The following is a 22,130-nucleotide window of genomic DNA, read 5'->3' on the forward strand; positions in this document are numbered from 1 at the left end:
CATCATTCCTCACATTATCAAACTGACCCCACAGCTACAGCATACGCTATACCCCGTAGGCAGTTTGCCGAGTCTACGTAACTTTATTAAGAATGTTTTACTAATGTGGTAGTGTCGAGAATTAGTTCCCGTCCTCCTTGCTAATCAATAGCGACATGCACGCTGCTTAAAATGTTTCACGCGCCGCACTGCGATAGAGGCGCGTTCCGGCGATGAATTCAAATCGCATTTCACGCTTCTATAGCTACCTGGTGCCGCCTATACTCAGCAATTCCAAACAGAAATTGTGATATGGCTGGACTTATAGTTTCTTTCCCGATGGTCAGAACAAAAAGTTCGTAATGGAGCGAAATATCACAGAGCCCACATGATCAGTACTGACCCCATTATTTTTCTCATTATACGTTGAAAGCCTCTATGAGGGGGAAGACTTGTCTGATGACGTGATAGAAGAAAAAGCAGGAGTCGACAGGGAAGAGATAGGAGGTCCAGTATTAGAATCAGAATTTGAAAGAGCTATGGACCAAGCAGGATCAAATAACGCAGTAGGAATTGATAACATTCCATCGGAATTTCTAATGTCATTGGTGGAAGTGGCAGCATAACGACTATTCAGCTTGGTGTACAGAATGTGTGAGATTGGCGATATACCACCAGACCTTTGGAAAAACATCATCCACACAGTTACGAGGGTAGCAAGAGAGGACAAGTGCGAGAATTATCGCACAATCGGCTCGAAAGCTCATGCATCCAAGTTGATGACAAGAATAATACACAGATGGATGGAAAAGAAAGTTGAGGATGTGTTAGGTGACGATCAATTTGACTTTAAGAAAGGTAAAGGCACCACACAAGCAGTTCTCACGTTGCGTTTGACAATGGAAGCAAGACCGAAGAAGACTCAAGATACGCTCATAGGATTCGTCGACCTGGAAAAAGCGTTCGAAATTGTAAAATGGTGAAATACGTTCAAAGTTCTCAGGAAAATAGGGGAAAATCGGGTTATCTACAATATGTACAACAACCATGAGGAAACAGTAAGAGTGAAAGACCAAGAACGAAGTTCATCTACATCTCCATCTTTTTCTGGGATTAAAAAGGGCATAAGACGGAGGTGTAGTCTTTTACCCCTAGTGTTCAGCCTGTACGTCAAAGGAGCATTGGTGGAAATAAAAGAAAGGTTCAATAGTGTGATTAAAATTCAGAGTGAAAGAATATCACTGATAATATTCGTTTATGACATTGCTATCCTCTGTGAAAGAGAAGAAAAATTACAGGATCTATTGAATGGAATGAACAATCTAATGAATATTGAATAAGGATTGAGAGTAAATCAGAAAAAGACAATAATAGTGACAAATAGGAGAAATGTGGACAACGAGACACTTAACATCAGAAATGGTGATCATGAAGTGGACGAAGTTAAGGAATTCTGCTCCTTAGGCAGCAATATAATCCATGGCCGACAGGGCAAAGAGGACACATAAACCAGACAAGCTTTGGCAAAAAGGGAATTCATGGCCACACACAGGTCTTAATTTGAGAAAAAAATTTCCGAGTGTTCTGCTCTGCCCACTCGTCTAATATAGGGTGCCTAGGAAACCTGCTTTCCGGGACCGCTCAGCAGCAATTCAAGCAAATGGTGTTAACAGATTTTTATTGCAGTAAGATAAATGACTATACTTTGAGATATTTGCAGTGGGATGTCGCAAGCAAAGGAGGACATGAAACACAAGCAGTCTCTTCAGTATATACCATTCCTAACAATACAGTCGCTGCTGTAGCGTTCGTAGAACAGCTAGACTTCCACTCGGGTCGTGGCGAGGCGGCGTGGCGCTTATGTCCTACTCGTGTAGATGGCTCCACTGTTTCGATGTTAACTAGAGTGGGGGCGGCCAGCGTGCTATTCGCTGACGCCGTCTGACCGCCCTCTCTGCTCTAACGTTCTTGCCCGTCATGCAGGCGCTTGACGTTATGCTGGAACACTGAGAATGTACGTTTGGAGCATATTTTTATATGGTAGTGAGACACGGACTGTGGGAAAGCCAGAACAGAAGAGAATTTAATCATTTAAGATGTGTTGCTACCGGCGAATGTCAAAAATTAGGTGGACTGGTAAGGTAAGGTAAGAAATGAGGTTTTCTGTGGAATCGGTGAGGAAAGGAATAGATGGGAAACAGAATAAGAAGGAACAGGGTGACAGGACATCTGTTAAGATATCGGGGAATAACTTCCACGGTATTAGATGGAGATGCAGAGGGTAAAAGCTGCAGAAGGAGACAGAGATTAGAATACGTCCAGCAAATAATTCAGGACGTAGGTTTCAATTGCCACTCTGAGAACAAAAGGTTCGCAGGGGAGAGGAACAATATATTAAAGGTGTTTGGAAGATTTTGTTAATTCTGCAGTTACAGAATCCTCTGGCGAGTAAAACTCTCCATATTTTTAAAACTTGTTGCATAACATTTGGATGGTTAAGCCATACTTCGCCGGTCGTGCGTCATCTCGTACATCCAATCGAAAGACAGTTTTCTACCATCGAACACGTGAAATTTGCATGTGCTTTAGCAGCGGAGTTTCTTTAATGTTTTCTGCGCGGGGTAGCCGCGCGGTCTTGGCCGTCTTGTCACGGTCCGCGCGGCTCCCCCCGTCGGAGGTTCGAGTCCTCCCTTAGGCATGGGTGTATGCGTTGTCCTTAGCGTAAGTTAGTTTAAGTTAGATTAAGATTAGGGACTGATGACCTCACCAGTTTGGTCCCATAAGAACTTATCACAAATTTCCAATTTCTTTAATGTTTTAGCAAAAAAAAAAAAAAGGTTCAAATGGCCTCAAGCCCTATGGGACTTAACATCTGAGGTCATCAGTCCCCTAGACTTAGAACTACTTAAACCTAACTAAAGTAATGACATCACACACATCTATGCCCGAGGCAGGATGCGAACCTCCGACCGTAGCGGTCGCGCGGTTCCAGACTGAAGTGCCTAGAACCGCTCGGCCACAGAGGCAGGCACGAGGATGTTCATTGAGGTGACAACGTACGATGTTATACCAACTTGGCAGGGCTCTGATCTGCTCCAAAATGAAGTCGGGCGCCACTTATATCACGTGGGTCAACAGTCACAGAGAAACCAAATCGAGGCATGTTATGCCTGTAACGGCAGATTCTGGAAACGAGAAAGGACCAAAGACGGAGAAAACATTAAGTGACGGAGAATCATGTTTATTTGACAGAGGTGCGTGTAGGTTTTGCGTACGCCATATTCTCAAATTATGCATGTTTACTTTGTCTCTTAAATGAAATGTGGCTTTGTCAGAGAACACAAGTCTGCTTTGAAAACCATCCACTGCCGTCCTTGCGTGAAAAACAATGCATAATTGTTTCCGTTTTGGTTCGTCGACTGGTTTTAGGTCCTACAACATTTGAGTTCCGTGAGCCTTGAACTGCAGGCGTATGGGCAACACACACCACACACCACACTGTTGACTGTTCTCTGCTGGTACGACATGTGAATTTTGCGGGGCTCCTTTCGTAGAGCGTACGAATGTTTTCCACCACTTCATTCTCAGCAGATGGCTGTTCTGTGATTTTCTTTTTGCATATACATCCTTTCTTCTCGAACTACTTTGCCCATCTGGGAACGTTGTGACGGGGTGTTGTGCCACTTACCTGGTCGCAGAATTCTCAACGAGGATTGTTGGTGATGTTTTTGCTTATTCCGTGACGCAATGCGCCTGTTGTGTTGCAGATTCATAAACATCAATGGCGATTTTTCATTTTTTCAATGTTTCCAACCTAAAGTGTGAGAGTTAACCTTTCAGTCTATAAATCTATTACTGAAACAAAGTCATTATTAAAGTCACAGCAATACTATCCTTTTTGTCCCACACATTTTCAATGAGCCAGTTTTTGGCCCCAGGTACATTCCTGGGTACGTGGGAACATTTCCTCACATTTCGAAAAATTTTATTTTTCCAGAGTAATTATTGTAAGACTGCAGCCCACAAAACCTGATTGCCATCATTTAAAACAGAGTAAAGAAATAGACATGACGGAAAAAAATCGCATCACCAAAAAATAATTAGTGTAGAGTAATGAAATTTCGATATTTCATTTGTCTAGGTAACATATGTAGCCAACTAACACTGTAACATCACAGATTAATGTATACACAAGGTAAGTCACTGCAAATGTGAAATGCTGGTACATTAATAACATGCGTAACTGCCAGATTGTTGAATCCTGGCACGCAAATTGGGATGTATTGTGTTGTATAGCTGCCAGATATCAGTTTGTGGGGTGACGCTCTGTGCGCCGGCCTCGCTACCCGAGCGGTTCTAGGCGCTACAGTCTGGAACCGCGCGACTGCTACGGTCGCAGGTTCGTATCCTGCCTCGGGCATGGGTGTGTGTGATGTCATTAGGTTCGTTAGGTTTAAGTAGTTCTAAGTCTAGGGGACTGATGACCTCAGTAGTTAAGTCCCCTAGTGCTCAGAGCCATCTTGAAGCTCTGTGCCTATTGCACTTTGTCGGTCAATAAGGCGACGGTTAATACTGGTTGTGGATGACACTGGTGTTGTGCTGCAGTGATGTCCCGTATGTGGTCGATTGGAGATAGATCTTGTTCTGGCATCACCACAAGCGCCAGATCGAAGAGGAAAACGGAAGACCATAGAAGGTGGTGAGGCGACATGGGCCAATACCGTGCTGACCAGGTCGTCACCACGATAGGAGAGGCGTCTAGCCGAGTAAATACAAGCGCCGTTCCTGCCAGCTTCGGATTTGGCTGAAGAATGGTGGACTGTGCCGCTGCCACATATGGGACATCATTGGAGCACAACACCAGTGTCATCCACAATTAGCATTAACTGTCGCCTTATTGACTGACCAACTGCAATAGGCACAGAGCTTCATCCCCTGTCCATATGAGCAGGGGAATGAAATTACAATAAGGAAAAAAAAACAGCCTTGGGCGGACATTAGTGGACAGTATTAGCATGGCCTAGCAGAGAGTGCTACCATATCCATTGTTTGTTTGGACATTGTGTACAGGAAGAACATTACTGTTAGCATGTCGCCCATTGCTTAAGACACCATTGTACATTACAAGTTAAGCACTGTCAATCTTCTTATTTGTAAAAAAACCTGCTAATGTTATTTGTTTGAATTGTTGCATAGCATTCCAAGACTGCAGCATCCCTTAGTCACCCTATACGAGACGAGTGGGCCCTCAATTGGCCTCCTTCTAACCAATACAAGGCCATCACTGGCACTGAGGTGGAGCTAGCTTTCCTCAGAAACAAGAGACCTCCACCCTTCCCTCCATTGAGCTCTCGCTTGATACCACTGATGTCGCAAATGGCGGTGGTTTGGAGTCAATGTAATGGATGCTACAAGGCACCTGACTCGGAGCTGTCCTCGAAGTAACCCATTTGTAACAGTTCATTGTGTCACTGTGGTACCAACTGTTGCTCAAATTGCTGGTGCAGATGCAGTACAATGCGCCAGAACCATACGCCAAAGACGATGGTCTTCCCTCTCGGTTGTGCCAAGTGGCCATCCGGAACCTGTTCTTGTTGCGGCTGTACATTCTCGCGACCACCGCTGCCAACAATCATACACATTCCTGTCAAGTCTTTCTGCAGTATCGCAGAAGGAACATCCAGTTTCTCGTAGCCTTATTACATGATCTCTTTCAAATGTAGCGAGGTGTTGATAATCTGCATCTACATTTATACTCCGCAAGCCACCCAACGGTGTGTAGCGGAGGGCACTTTACGTGCCACTGTCATTACCTCCCTTTCCTGTTCCAGTCGCGTATGGTTCACGGGAAGAACGACTACCGGAAAGCCTCCGTGCGCGCTCGAATCTCTCTAATTTTACAGTCGTGATCTCCTCGGGAGGTATAATTAGGGGGAAGCAATATATTCTATACCTCATCCAGAAACGCACCCTCTCGAAACCTGGACAGCAAGCTACACCGCGATGCAGAGCGCCTCTCTTGCAGAGTCTGCCACTTGAGTTTGCTAAACATCTCTGTAACGCTACCACGCTTACCAAATAACCCTGCGACGAAACGCGCCACTCTTCTTTGGATCTTCTCTATCTCCTCCGTCAACCCGATCTGGTACGGATCCCACACTGATGAGCAATACTCATGTATATGTCGAACGAGTGTTTTGTAAGCCACCTCCTTTGTTGATGGACTACATTTTCTAAGGACTCTCCCAATGGATCTCAACCTGGTACCCGCCTTACCACAATTAATTTTATATGATCATTCCACTTCAAATCGTTCCTCACGCATACTCCCAGATATTTTACAGAAGTAACTGCTACCAGTGTTTGTTCCGCTATCATATAATGATACAATAAAGGATCCTTCTTTCTATGTATTCGCAATACATTACATTTGTCTATGTTAAGGGTCAGTTGCCACTCCCTGCACCAAGTGCCTAATGTCACCTTCATCACCTTAAAGGCCGGCCGGTGTGGCCCAGCGGTTCTAGGCGCTTCAGTCTGGAACCGCACGACCGCTACGGTCGCAGGTTCGAATCCTGCCTCGGGCATGGATGTGTGTGATGTCCTTAGGTTAGTTAGGTTTAAGTAGTTCTAAGTTCTAGGGGACTGATGACCTCAGATGTTGAGTCCCATAGTGCTCAGAGCCATTTGAGCCATCACCTTAAAGGCATTCTTTGACTAACATCAACTCACCATGTCCAGTACAGAAGGTAACTAACGGTCACGACAGCTACAGCGCGTACTTACAGGAAACCTGATTTGCATCCTCATAGTGGCACGAAATTTGAACAGAAATCATTTTTCAGCTGTAGAAACATGCCTACTTACCCCTTCTTAGTGTTCTATTACAGGGCTGGCTAGAAACGAAAATTTGAAAGGTGTTTCGAGGTACAACAGTCTCCCCCACCCTTGAAGGTGACGACACGAGGAGGAACTGCCGTGAAGATATGTCACTCACCCAAGAAAAGGGATGCGATGTTGAGAGCGAGCGGCAGGAAGAACTCGAGCCTGACGCCGCCGCCGGGGGCTGCGCAGTCGCCGCCGACGCCGACGCCGCCCCCACCGCTGCTGCTGCTCGGCACACCTCGGCTACGTTCGCCGGCGGCGGAGCTCCTCGGCTCGCTGGCCGTCGCTCCGGGCAGCCACTGCATTCCCTGCAGGCAGAGCGGCCGTCACCCCGTGACGCAACACAGCTCTCCCACCTGGCTGCCTGCCGACCTCGCTGAAGCGCTGATTCAGTGCGGAAACCTACAGCAGGTTACCTGGTTCGAATCTCAATGTCACTACTCATATTTATAACGGGTTAACTATCCTTCGATGTAGAGCGTTATTGGCGCACAGCTAATTTAGTAGTAAACTGCTTTCTCTTCCGTTTTGCCAGTTCAGGGAGCTAATAATTAATCAAAAACGAGATCTTGGTGGTGTAAGCTGTTGCATAACGTGCTGGCACAGTGTCAGTTTGACGCATACTGTGGGTATTCCAATTACCTTGTGATCGCACACTAACAATTACACAAGCATTCCTGTCAGAGCTGTTCTCTGAGTTATAATAACCTACAGATAAATTTATTTACAGAGTGTCCGGGTTAAACATACACTGACATAAAGTGCAACAGCTTGAGACGTAATTGACATATTTATTGGCGGTTTGCTTCTACACGTATGGTAACTCAATAAGTCACCTGTGCTTGCTACTGGCAGTTCGTGCCGCATACCCATGTGCGTAACTGCCTTGTTCACGTAAACGTGCTTCAATAGGCATGCGGACTCCACAGCAGAAGGTGGTGTGTGTGCTTTCTCTCGCACACGTGATTTGGGATGCGACCAAGTGATGATGTTCTCATTTGCGTAAAAATCAAGTAATGGGACACGCGGCTTTGGGAAACGGAGTGTGCTTTCGATATCGGGCCACCACCCCAACCACGTAGTTCCGAAGCTACTGCTGAATCAATCCTACGTCCTTCCCGCGAAGTCCTTGTAACTCAATCGGACAAGTAAACACGCAGTTACAGTTACTTGGTTCGACAGTACACGACGCCGTGCAGCTATCACAAATGTTACGCCTGCAATGCTGCAAAATACTTGAGAGAAGCGAAATGCAGTTCAGATGTCTGTCGCGCTACTACTGGTGCACGTACCGAGGCGTATTAGTGTGTGTAAAAAGAAAAGAAAAAAAAACATTTTGATTTACCATATTTGTAGAAATATACCGTCCATAAATATCTCAAATACATGTCAAGTTATTACATTTTATATTATTATATGTTTAATCCTGACACCCTGTATTAGTTATGGCGTTATTAATAATTACATTGATGAACATAAACTAAGAATAACATTCATAAAGAAACATGTAGATTACAAAAAAGTTGTTAATTCAGCTATCGGTAGTGTTCAGTAAGTCTTCATATTATCCATCGTAGGCTCTTAGCGAACATGTCTGCACTATACGCTGGATTGTCCGCCTTTCTACTCCACAGTCGCACTTCGGAGATGTGTTCAGTTTCCATTTACTCCATGAGTCCGCACATCTGCCATGATTAGTTCTAAATTTGATTTAGAATTACACAGGATTTACTTTGGACGTCAAAGCCATTCGGTTTTACAGAGATACATTGCATTTCTGGATAGCAAACGCTTTTTTTTTTTTTTTTTTTAGAGCGGAGTCGTGCAATACATATGCAATCAGACATCGGCTGAAAAGGAAGTTGTTGTTTGTTTTGAATTTTTTTAAATTTCTTTTTTCGGCGATGTTGTGGTGGAGGTATATGGCTTACGACTGGTAGCCACTAGGTGGTGGTATTCTTAATCTCTTAATTGTACCGGAAATCATTCGCGTTGTGTGCTTCTGTTCGATGTGTGTTTACTTGGGGTTGGGGCTGTTAAGCCAGACGTGGTGGCAGTGTTCTGCTTCTAAATAAACTAGAGCTAAAGCATTTGTTCCTAACGTAGATGCTGAAGAGCCCCATGCAGTGCCACATAGCTTCTTCGTAACGTAATTTCTTGTACGGAGCTGCTTTTATTACGTGTTATTTTTAGCGTGACGTTCTGCCTAAAGTAACTCCTAGGTAAATGAAAATCTCTAATTTTCTTTTGTTCAACAGTATTAATTTATTGTGTTAACCGATTTTCAGCTCACAAGGCCATCATCAACTATTGATGCCAAAGAAATTACAATGTTTGTGAACGAAGTTGTAAAACAAGTTACAAATGAAGAGTGAAGCGCAGACGCGCAGTAAATGATATCTTTGACAGTGTGGTGGTAATGCAATGTACAAAGTATAAAGCTGAACCATACAAATCTGTTATCCGTACCAAAGGTGGACATACCGGCTATTAGGTAGGTGGTCGTTATGTTCTGGCTGATTAGCGTATATGGGAAAATGAAAACCCTCACGCAATTGTTCCATTATATCACCAAGTGTAGTTCTCTCTCAACATGTGGACCAGTGTTGTTGGTGGTCAGTTAGTTGGACACCACGTACATGTAAACAGACTTATGGGGCAGGCATACAAAATCTTCTTGGAAAACACCGTAGTTCATGTTTTTGAAAGACACTCCGCTTATCAATCGCAAACGAGCTATCTTTTTGCATAATGGCATTCCAGCACATTTAAATTGTACAGCTTGCCAGTACTTGATTCTAATATTTCACGGTTGTGTGATAGGTAGAGGTCGCCCAAGTGCATGACCTTCACGCCTACTTGATTTGAACCCATATGATTTCTACTTAACTTCTGAGGGCATTTGAAATCATTGGTGCGTTCGTATCCAGTGCCTGCCACGCAATCTCTTCAGAATCGAACTGTGGCAGGCTGTGAGGAAATACGCCATACTCTTGGAATTTGGAATCGTGTTCAGAAGGCCATGAGACATCGATGTGAGGCCTGTGGACATTTTAAACATCTTCTTCAAAGGCAATCACGGGAATACTGACAACGATAGATGGACTAATCACAAACGGCGCAGTTTATAAATCCATATGTGCAACCCAAAGTAAAACACATTGCGTCCGTTTACCCTATAGCACCCAAAACAGGAAAACAGATCTTACCAGCCGATGCATTCGCCACGTTGTCGTCAAACAGTTTTAAAGTACGTTTCGAGACTGCTGCAACACCAACCACAGTCGGAGGAACTGGTCTATGAAATCCGCGGATTCATTTTCACCCATGTATGTAAATCTCAGGCATCACAGTCGAGAACAAATTCCATCAGAAAAACATTGATGCTTCAGCAAGAAACTACCGACATGTTGTCCCCCGGTCCCTTCCCTTCAAATGCACATGCCAAGCTCAGATTCCGCTTTTCCATATATCAGACAATACGACACCGATGCTAGTTAGAGTGGTGAGAACAACCTACGACTATCTATGGAATTCTTGTACAGGAGGTTCTTCGAATTACCTGCCGAACATCCAAGACAAATAGCCGATTCTAGAAAGAGCTAGATATGCGTGTGGTTCAATATAAATCAAACTTTTCGGCCACCAGCGTCATGTCGCAGCGATATGGCGATGTCAGTGACAAAATAATGACGCGAGAGAAAGTATTTGGTATTGGAATGGCACCAGACCCATACTGCATAAAGTGCTCTTTGGAACACACTCTTGAGCACCGTTTCGTGTGCGCAGATGAAAACAAAACGTGCTCATGGGTCTGTAAAAGATTGACCTTCGTCACTCGCACGGACAGCTTCAGTAATTTCACGAGAAGTTATATTACGACCGGGTTGGCATTCTTTTTTGTTGTCTTCCTGAATAATCTGTTATCATTTTTCCTAGATGATGGCGTTTACTATTTTTCCCAGAGGATACCCGTTTATTTTTGTTTCCTTAAAGAGTTGATTATGTTTGTTTACTATCGGTTTTTCATGAAGAAGCTCATCTTCTACAAAGGCGCAGTTTTCGTTTTCAGACGAATTACTTAAGCAGTTTGGGAGACACTTCAGGGCAAAATGCGAAAGGAAGATTTCGTTAGGAGCTACAAGTTTACGCCGAGCGTGTTTAGCTACAAGTTTACGCCGAGCATATTGAGCTACAAGTTTACGCCGAGCGTATTGGGCTACAAGTTTACGCCGAGCGTATTGGGCTACAAGTTTACGCCGAGCATAACGAGAGGCTGAAGGACTGGTGGGAGGCCCTAAAAAAATCAGTAGTCTAATGGTTAAGTCTAGGAAGGTCCGGGTTCAAACCCCGGTGTTGCACAGTCTTTCAGCTCTCACTACACATTCATTACATCGGATGTTCACGATATGCGAACGGTTTGCACTGATATCATTTCGTGTAATTGCAGCTTTCCTGACTTCATCTCCATCGATTCATTTATTTCATTTCAGTAAATTTGATTTATATCATATGTGAACATTGCGAGGCTCACTGATTTGGTACTTGTGTGTTAAACTACAAATCAGAGAGAAAGCATGCTCTCAAGGCGATATTCAGTAACAAAATATCTTCGGGTTTCGAGCCGCGTCAAGTGGTTAACTGCCCACCAGCTTTCGACAGAGATCTCCTCTTCCACTGTCAGGTGGTTGACGGTCCTGTGGATGCCGCTGCCGAGCTTCTATAGGCGCGCCGTCACCAGTGACGTCACTGGTGCTCAGTCCCGCACCATATCTAATAATGATTTGATGGCGCGACTGGTGCTCCCGCTTCAGCTCCCCACTCAAGTGCTCTCCGGCCGTATTCAGCTGCCGTTCCTCGACGTCCTTGTTCGCCGTAAATCCGGTGGATGTCACGGTCACAGCCTTTATCTCTAGCCCACCCACGAGGATTGCTATCTGCACGCCACCAGTTACCACTACCTAGCACAGAAACTGTCTGCTCTGAGGATTTCGGTACGTCGAGCTGAAACCGTCTCATATGCCGAAAGCCTGCCGAGGGAACAGATTCACTTACGTAAAGTTTTCCAGGAAAACGGCTACAACAACTGACAAATTGCGCAAGCAGTTTCATCTAAGCCACGGAAGCAGAAAACCTCCGAAAAGGACACGAAGAAGATTGCGTTTTTACCGTTTTGCGGATCAATAACAGGGAAGATCAGCCGGCTGCTGAAGAAACAAACATCGGCACAGTTTTCAGCCCAGCAAAGATCGGGCAACTAATGAAAGCTGTGAAAGACTACGTACGCTACAGAACACCTGGAATGAACAAGACAGCGTGCGGGTGTGGGCGGTTCTACAGGGTGTTACAAAAAGGTAAGGCCAAACTTTCAGGAAACATTCCTCACACACAAATAAAGAAAAGATGTTATGTGGACATGTGTCCGGAAACGCTTAATTTCAATGTTAGAGCTCATTTTAGTTTCGTCAGTATGTACTGTGCTTCCTCGATTCACCGCCAGTTGGCCCAATTGAAGGAAGGTAATGTTGACTTCGGTGCTTGTGTTGACATGAGACCCATTGATCTACAGTACTAGCATCAAGCACATCAGTACGTAGCATCAACAGGTTAGTGTTCATCACGAACGTGGTTTTGCAGTCAGTGCAACGTTTACAAATGCGGAGTTGGCAGATGCCCATTTGATGTATGGATTAGCACGGGGCAATAGCCGTGCCGCGGTACGTTTGTATCGAGACAGATTTCCAGAACGAAGGTCTCCCGACAGGAAGACGTTCGAAGCAATTGATCGGCCTCTTACGGAGCACGGAACATTCCAGCCTATGACTCGCGACTGGGGAAGACCTAGAACGACGAGGACACCTGCAATGGACGAGACAATTCTTCGTGCAGTTGACGATAACCCTAATGCCAGCGTCACAGAAGTTGCTGCTGTACAAGGTAACGTTGAACACGTCACTGTATGGAGGGTGCTACGGGAGAACCAGTTGTTTCCGTACCATGTACAGCGTGTGAAGGCACTATCAGCAGCTGACTGGCCTCCACGGGTACACTTCTGCGAATGGTTCATCGAACAATGTGTCAATCCTCATTTCAGTGCAAATGTTCTCTTTACGGTTGCGGCTTCATTTCAGCGTGATCAAATTGTAAATTTTTACAATCAACATGTGTGGGCTGACGAGAATCCGCACGCAATTGTGCAATCACGTCATCAACACAGATTTTCTGTGAACGTTTGGGCAGGTATTGTTGGTGATGTCTCGATTGGGCCCCATGTTCTTCCACCTACGCTCAATGGAGCACGTTATCATGATTTCATACGGGATACTCTACCTGTGCTGCTAGAACATGTGTCTTTACAAGTACGACACAACATGTGGTTCATGCACGATGGAGCTCCTGCACATTTCAGTCGAAGTGTTCGTACGCTTCTCAACAACAGATTCGGTGACCGATGGATTGGTAGAGGCGGACCAATTCCATGGCCTCCACGCTCTCCTGACCTCAACCCTATTGACTTTCATTTATGGGGGCATTCGAAAGCTCTTGTCTACGCAACCCCGGTACCAAATGTAGAGACTCTTCGTGTTCGTATTGTGGACGACTGTGATACAATACGCCATTCTCCAGGGCTGCATCAGCGCATCAGGGATTCCATGCGACGGAGGGTGGATGCATGTATCCTCGCTAACGGAGGACATTTTGAACATTTCCTGTAACAAAATGTTTGAAGTCACGCTGGTATGTTCTGTTGCTGTGTGTTTCCAGTCCATGATTAATGTGACTTGAAGAGAAGTAATAAAATGAGCTCTAACATGGAAAGTAAGCGTTTCCGGACACATGTCCACATAACATATTCTCTTTCTTTGTGTATGAGGAATGTTTCCTGAGAGTTAGGCCGTATCTTTTTGTAACACCCTGTATGTCGGTCAGACTGTCCGCACTATCGAACAGCGCCGCATAGAACGTGAAGGGTGTTTCCGCCTTCAAAATCCCGATAAATCAGCTGAAGAGGAGCACGCACTGGAAAACGGACACTGAATTGCGTTCGACGATAACTCTATTATTAAACGGATCAACGGTTTCTGGAATAGCGTAATAAACGAAGCAACAGTCATCAAAATATTGGACAACACCCTCGACAAAGACGGTGGAGTGCAGCTGAGTACGGTCTGTGATGCTGTGATTGGGAAGAGATCTCTGCCGAAAGCTCGTGGGCACTTAACCACTCGATAGGGCTTGCTTCAAATGGTTCAAATGGCTCTGAGCACTATGGGACCTAACATCTGACGTCATCAGTCCTCTAGAACTTAGAATTACTTAAACCTAACTAACCTAAGGACATCAAACACATCCATGCCCGAGGCAGGATTCGAACCTGCGACCGTAGCAGTTGCGCGTTTCCAGACTGAAACGCCTAGAACCGCTCGGCCACAGCGGCCGGCAGGGCTTGGAACCCGACAGTAATTTATGAATTACAAATCTGAAGCCCCGAGCTTCAGTCCTCTATCGTTAGTAGTCCTTTTTTCTGCAACTTATTGCCTGTCTCCCCTCTAACGATGATTTCTTAATGTGATCAAAGACAAGTTGCAGAATGTTTCGAAGTGCACGTTGAATTGCAGATCTCCCCTATGCCTTGCTAAGTAAGTCAGTTCAAAGGTAAGAGGAAAGCAAGGGCACACCATCTCAACTAGTACCTTGCCGAGTAGGGAAAACTAACCTTCTAGTTGAGGACAGTTGTACCTCAAGTTAATCATTCAACTCAAGGACAGTCTCACCTCCCGTCGCCAGCGAGGTCATGAGGTACAGAGCACTCATCTGGACAAGGCCAGCCGTTGTGGCCAAGCGGTTCTAGGCGCTTCAGTCCGGAACCGCGCGTCTGCTACGGTCGCGGGTTCGAATCCTGCCTCGGGCATGGATGTTGTGATGTCCTTAGGTTGGTTAGGTTTAAGTAGTTCTAGGTTTTAGGGGACTGATGACCGCAGATGTTAAGTCCCATTGTGCTCAGAGCCATTTTTTTTAACCATCTGGACAAGAAAGAGGCAACGAACCGTCTATGACCTAAGTTTAAGAAACCATTCCGGCAGTCGCTTAGAATATTTAAAGATACCGCAGCACGCATAAATTGCGTTGGCCAAGCTGGGTTGTGTACTGTGATCCATCTGAATACGTGTCCGTTGTCAGCTAATGGTCCACATAACTCGACAGACAAATTCTGAGCGAAGACTGCAAATGGAAGTCATAATTTGTAAATGAATCATTCAGAGATACCATGATCAACAAACAGCCCTCTTCACTCCCCGTATTAGGCTATTCTTAGCTTTTTCGTAGCTTTTATCTACTCATTTGCTGCCAATAGATCTTTTCTTAATTTATTAGACTTATTAGTAGCTTTTCTGAATCCATTTTCTGCATGTGTTCATTCCGTCTTCTTCTATAGTTTCTGTCTATTTCTCGTACTAGCTGTCTCAAGTTCTTTTTAATGTTTTCATTTCTGATCTTCGCTGTTACATCTTTTGATAGAACTTAAAAATTTTGTTTTAAATTTGGAATATCTCTTTATTTTATATTTCTTCATATGTTTATTTATTGGTATTGCTTATTTTCCACCAATATCTGTCACAACTGACACGTTTCATATAGTATTTTAAGTGCTAATTTAACATGTTTCTTTGTTTTTGATTTGATAGCTTACCTCTGATGACATTATTTAATGATTTATTAAAGCTTTTGAGTGCTTGTTGTGTTTCATACTTGAAATACTTCTCAGTGATTGAAAGCTGTCTGTTTATTATTCTACAGGTGCTATTGTTTTCAGTCTGATGTTAATACTATTGGCATACAATTTGTTCAAATCATCAATGAAACTGAATATATGAAACTTCCTTCTTGGCAGATTAAAACTGTGTGCCGGACCGAGACTCGAGACTCGAACTCGGGGCCTTTGCCTTTTGCGGGTAAGTACTCTTCCATCCTTTTTTTTTTACCGAGACTCGAACCATGGTTTCCTGCTTCCTTCTTTTAATTTTTTGACGTATTTGTTTATTTATTTATTTATTTTTAAACAAGTAAACAGGAGCAACAGAAACCAAAAAAACTACTACTTTTGTTGGTATTACAAATTAGATTAACAATTTCTTTATATATATACCTATATAAACTGAAAGCATAACTATGAACACGACTGACGTAAAATTAACATTGTGATAGTAGTAAGCTTTGGAAGGTAAACATACATCAGAAATAAAAATCACAATAAAATTACGTTAAAAAGAAATACTAACCAAGATTCAAATTACAATGAATATCTTTCACAAATTAAAGCAAATCCTGGTTCACATATCACATTGAAGTGAAATTAAATTTCGGTATCAACCACTGCTTTCTCATACCACAAATAATATTTCTGTATTGAACTGAACATTGATCTCGCATTGCATAAGGAGAAAAAAAATCAAAATGGAGAATCGGATTTCCAATGCCCCCCGCAGTTCTGTTATCCTGGTTTGTCTTCTCATAAGCACAATGTATCCAACGATTCTTATCTTCCGTTCATGATTCTTCGCATCGATAATTTAACTTCTCCCTAAGCAAAGAAGGAAAAGCAGAAAAGTGGAAGGAGTATATAGAGGGTCTATACAAGGGCTGTGTACTTGAGGACAATATTATGGAAATGGAACAGGATGTAGATGAAGATGAAATGGGAGATACGATACTGCGTGAAGAGTTTGACAGAGCACTGAAAGACCTGAGTCGAAACAAGGCCCCCGGAGTAGACAACATTCCATTAGAACTACTGACAGCCTTGGGAGAGCCAGTCCTGACAAAACTCTACCATCTGGTGAGCAAGATGTATGAGACAGGCGAATTACCCTCAGACTTCAACAAGAATATAATAATTCCAATCCCAAAGAAAGCAGGTGTTGACAGATGTGAAAATTACCGAACTATCAGTTTAATAAGTCACGGCTGCAAAACACTAACGCGAATTCTTTTACAGACGAATGGAAAAACTGGTAGAAGCCGATCTCGGCAAAGATCAGTTTGGATTCCGTGGAAATATTGGAACACGTGAGGCAATACTGACCTTACGACTTATCTTAGAAGAAAGATTAAGGAAAGGCAAACCTACGTTTCTAGCATTTGTAGACTCAGAGAAAGCTTTTGACAATGTTGACTGCAAGACTCTCTTTCAAATTCTAAAGGTGGCAAGGGTAAAATACAGGGAACGAAAGGCTATTTACAATTTGTACAGAAACAAGATGGCAGTTATAAGAGTCGAGGGACATGAAAGGGAAGCAGTTGTTGGGAAGGGAATAAGACAGGGTTGTAGCCTCTCCCCGATGTTATTCAATCTGTATATTGAGCAAGCAGTAAATGAAACAAAAGAAAAATTCGGAGTAGGTATGGAGAAGAAATAAAAACTTTGAGGTTCGCCGATGACATTGTAATTATGTCAGAGACAGCAAAGGACTTGGAAGAGCACTTGAACGTAATGGACAGTGCCTTGAAAGGAGGATATAAGATAAACATCAACAAAAGCAAAACGAGGATAATGGAATGTAGTCGAATTAAGTCGGGTGATGCTGAGGGAATTAGATTAGGAAATGAGACACTTAAAGTAGTAAAGGAGTTTTGCTATTTGGGGAGCAAAATAACTGATGATGGTCGAAGTAGAGAGGATATAAAATGTAGACTGGCAATGGGAAGGAAAGCGTTTCTGAAGAAGAGAAATTTGTTAACATCGAGTATAGGTTTAAGTGTAAGGAAGTCGTTTCTGAAAGTATTTGTAGGGAGTGTAGCCATGTATGGAAGTGGAACATGGACGATAAATAGTTTGGACAAGAAGAGAATAGAAGCTTTCGAAATGTGGTGCTACAGAAGAATGCTGATGATTAGATGGGTAGATCACATAACTAATGAGGAGGTATTGAATAGAATTGGAGAGAACAGAAGTTTGTGGCACAACTTGACTAGGAGAAGGGATCGCTTGGTGGGGCATATTCTGAGGCATCAAGGGATCACAAATCTAGCATTGGAGGGCAGCGTGAAGGGTAAAAATCGTAGAGGGAGACCAAGAGATGAATACACTAAGCAGATTCAGAAGGATGTAGGTTGCAGTAAGTACTGGGATATGAAGAAGCTCGCACAGGATAGAGTAGCATGGAGAGCTGCATCAAACCAGTCTCAGGACTGAAGCCCACAACAACAAGAACAACCCTGGACTTTCTAACTATGCGGAAGCTCTTGAAATGCACTCCATAGGAAGTTAGAAAAATACTGTCGGTATTTCGGTGTGTTCACGATCTTTAGATGTCGTTTCTGTAGATAAGCCCAGAAGTCCATTACATTCTTTGGGCCGTCTCTGAACAAATAGGGCACCGTCTGGCCTCGAAGCCAAGATTAAAACTGTATGCCGGACCGAGACTGGCAGAAGTTTATATTAGCGCACACTCCGCTACAGAATGAAAATCTCCGCAATATCCTTTCTTTCAGAAGTGCTAGTTCTGCAAGGTTCGCAGGAGAGCTTCTGTGAAGTGTGGAAGGTAGGAGACGAGATGCTGGCAGAAGTAAAGCTGTGAGGACAGGGCGTGAGTCGTGCTTGGGTAGCTCAGATGGAGTCCCCTTTCGGCACGCTGGCGGCACGGACGTCTTGTTTACGTCCTCGTCGCGCAGCTCGCTCGCGGAGTTGTTTACGTGATTCTGCCGTCTTAGCGCGCTATATTTCCTTCGACAGAGAATGGCTTATGTCCACAGAAAGTCGACACTGAAGATCAGGTTTGCACCTGAATATGCCCGACCAAAAGCTCTGGAAATCGATCAGTTTATCAGAGATGAAGTCAAGATCGATTACAACGATCTTTCTGGCATCCACCTGTCTACAGTGAGCAGTGTGGTCTACGTGAAATTGGTTAACGAAGACATATGTAACAAAATTCTAAGTGGTCTTCCGTCACTCTGATGGACACATCGGTGACGTAACTGTGGAACATGCGGGACTTGGACTGCGGACGATACGTGTATTTGAACTCCATTTCGGGGTTCCTTCAGAGGTAGTGGTATCTGCATTCCGCCCATACAGCTGAAAAGTGGGTTCAGTTCACTACATATCCGGTTCTCAATGGAGGACGACAAATCCGCATAGAGTTCACCAAACATGTGCCGTCCTACTTATATATTGGTGGCTGCCGTGAAATTATTATTTATGATGGCCAGCCGAAAACATGCTCGGGATGTGGCCAAGACGGACATCTCCGTTCCAGCTATCTGCAACGCAGAATCAATCAGTTACCGCCTGGGGACCGGCCGCCCACGACCGCTCCGACAACGCTACCGCTGACGTTTCTCGAAGTTCTCCACAACGACCCCCGACCGCGATCACCACTGGCTCCTACTACTGCCACATCGTCGTCTCCGGTAATGCTTGAGGCTGTTGCGGACGGACCGGCGTCTTTGCCTCCTCCTCCCAACATGTGCATTGGTGAGCAACCTCTAGGACAGGGGATGGCCCGCGACTCCATGGTTGTGCCTACCGATGCTTTTGTGCCCGAACATCCGGATCCCCAGGCGTCTACGGACACCGAATATCACGTGCGCAAGCAACGGTCGCCGAAGAGACGTCGGGAACGGTGGATCGCCCCGTCTGACACCTGCAGGACGCAAAGACGATGAGGATCACAACTGTCAAGATGTTGGCCCGATGGACCATTCCGTGGTGGAGACAGCGGTCTCAACCCCGTCGGAGGTACAACCATCTTTGCATGCACCAGACGCTATACCTATGGACGTCGAACAGCAGCTGAGGCAGCACCACTCTTCCACCACCGACGTCACGCCACCTTCGGACTCCACAGGTACTCCACCGGACGCACACCATCCATGCACCTTTGCGTGGTCTGACGATGTAGACAACGAAACACCCCCCGTTGAGACAGTAGCGAATACTGCTGCTCCAACCCACGACTGCTAATCGACAAGGTTGCTAGATGGGGATGTGCAGCCTACTGGGACAACGTTCCTGTTCGCTGCTAATCTTGGTGCCTCCATGAGCATCCAAGTAGTCCCAATTCCACGACAAGCTTACAGGATTGGCTCCATCAATGTAAATACCACTGGCACCCCTGTCAAACTACAATTGCTCCGTGAAATGTTGAGGACGTCGGACTTCAATGTTGCCCTTTTGCAGGAAGTTCGCCTGGCGACGTTTCCTAATGTCTATGGCTATGTTTCTACCGCACGTCGTGTGCAGACGGAGGCAGTGGGACAGCTATTCTTTTAAAGGAAGGCATTGAGGTAGACGACGTGATTTACCTACCATCGGCTAGGGGTCTTGCTGTGACTTTCCACGGTGTCCGAGTCATCAACGTTTACGCTCCCTCGGGCACGGCCAAGCGACGGGAACGGTCGCGATTCTATTCAGAACAAGTGGCTGCTTTGTTTGTAGGCCGCTACGACCATTATTATTCTTGGCGGCGACTTCAATTGTGTGTTATCCCAGAAGGACCAACATCCCCATTTCACCACATGCCAGGAATTCAAGCTGCTCGTGCATGAACTGAACCTCACCGATACTTGGGACCGCGTGCATGGTGATCGGCCTGGATATACGTACGTCACCAGCCATTCAGCAAGTCGCCTTGACCGTGTCTACGTTTCCCAAGGAATCGAAACTGCCACGCTTGACGCTGAGTTACGGCCTAACGCCTCTTCCGACCATATCGCTCACACTTGCACTGTTTCGCCCCAGGGGCAGAATGTATGGCGCGGTCGAGGCCTGAATGTAGCCCATCTGAAGGATCCGGAATGCAGGCAGGTCGTAGAAACGACGTGGAACAACTGTGTGAGACGCCTTCCAGCGTATCATTCAACACTCCGGCGGTGGCTCGACTGCACCAAACCTGCTTTACGTCGTCCGATGATGAATTACGGTCACGACGAAATGTTGTGGCAATGACATGCCATGGAATACTATTTCACAATTCTCCGGGAACTCTCAAACCATGCCCCCTCTGTTCAACGACAGGCTGAAATTCAACGTATTAAGGCGAAGATAATTTCTCTTATGCGTCACCGCCTTGAAGTCATAATAGTACGCGCAAGATGTCACGATTGTGTACTAGGAGAGCCCTCGTCCATGCATCATATCATCCGAGAGAAGCAGCAGTATCGGAAAAAGCTGGTCAACGCCCTCGACATGCCAGATGGTCGCCGATTGACGTCCCAGAATGACATCGTGAAAGCCTCTGTGGATCACTACAACTAGTTATATGCACCAGAGGACCAGAACATAGCGGTAACGACTGATGTCCTCCGTTTCTTGACGGGTACCCTGTATGAGGCTGCTGCGGAGATTCTCACAGCGACAATTTACGGTTGATTACGTCGCCGATGCTCTTCATAAGGGCGCGGAGAATAAAGCCCCAGGTCCACATGGGTTTCCGCTTGAGTTTTACCGCACATTCCACGACATCATGGGCTTACGCTGGACTGCGACGTGTGAAGAACTGATGAACCCTGATCTTCCCCTCCCGCCCGAATTCCTAGAAGGCTTGTTTATTCCGGTTCCCCAAGCCATCGGGAGATAGGGGAGTTGGGCATTGTCGGCCGCGGACCATGTTAAATTGTGACTTCAAGATTTTTACCCGGATTCTTGCCGCTCGCCTTCGGCGCGTCATTCCTCAAGTCATCTCTTTGGATCAAACGTGCTTTGGTGATGACAGTAACATTCAGACGACACTCAGCGATTACCGTGACGTTATAGCCCTGGCCACGACCTGCCGCCGTCCCGGTGCCTTAGTGACTGTGGACTTCGACCACGCCTTTGATAGAGTGAGTCATGACTTTCTAGAAAACGTACTCCGACGGATGGCCTTTCCCCACGGGTTTATACACATCGTCTTGCGGCTCCTCCGAGGTGCCACATCGCGAGTACTGGTCAATGGCCGTGTGGCGGGCCCTATTAATGTCATGCGGTCGGTCCGTCAAGGATGGCCGCTGTCGATGCTGCTTTTCGCTATCGCCCTTGAGTCACTGTTACACGGTCTGAGGAGCCGGCTCACAGGAATAACAATGAGGAAGTATGCTTTCATCTGCCGCGCTTATGCTGGTGACGTGGTGTTCCTGGTTCTATCGGAGGATGAAGTGCGAGAGGCGCTGGCGTGGATCAATCAATACGGGACTGCTGCGTGCAACTGTGTGAACCTAACGAAATCTAGTGCTACGTCCGCCGGTAGAGGTCTTCCAGCAGAGACTGTGGCTCCATTGCCATT

General features: G+C 45.3%; 1 protein-coding gene across 1 annotated transcript in view; it reads right to left on the bottom strand.

The window, feature by feature from the left end:
- Positions 1-22,130, bottom strand: part of LOC126484677 (probable cytochrome P450 6d5) — a 176,753-nt gene that overhangs the window by 107,832 nt on the left and 46,791 nt on the right. The window contains exon 2 of the mRNA XM_050108271.1: positions 6,977-7,172. Within this exon, the coding sequence (XP_049964228.1) occupies positions 6,977-7,172 (196 nt within the window). The remainder of the gene's footprint in view (positions 1-6,976; positions 7,173-22,130) is intronic.

Source organism: Schistocerca serialis, chromosome 6 (genome assembly GCF_023864345.2).
Source record: "Schistocerca serialis cubense isolate TAMUIC-IGC-003099 chromosome 6, iqSchSeri2.2, whole genome shotgun sequence".
Classification (NCBI taxonomy): Eukaryota; Metazoa; Arthropoda; class Insecta; order Orthoptera; family Acrididae; genus Schistocerca; species Schistocerca serialis.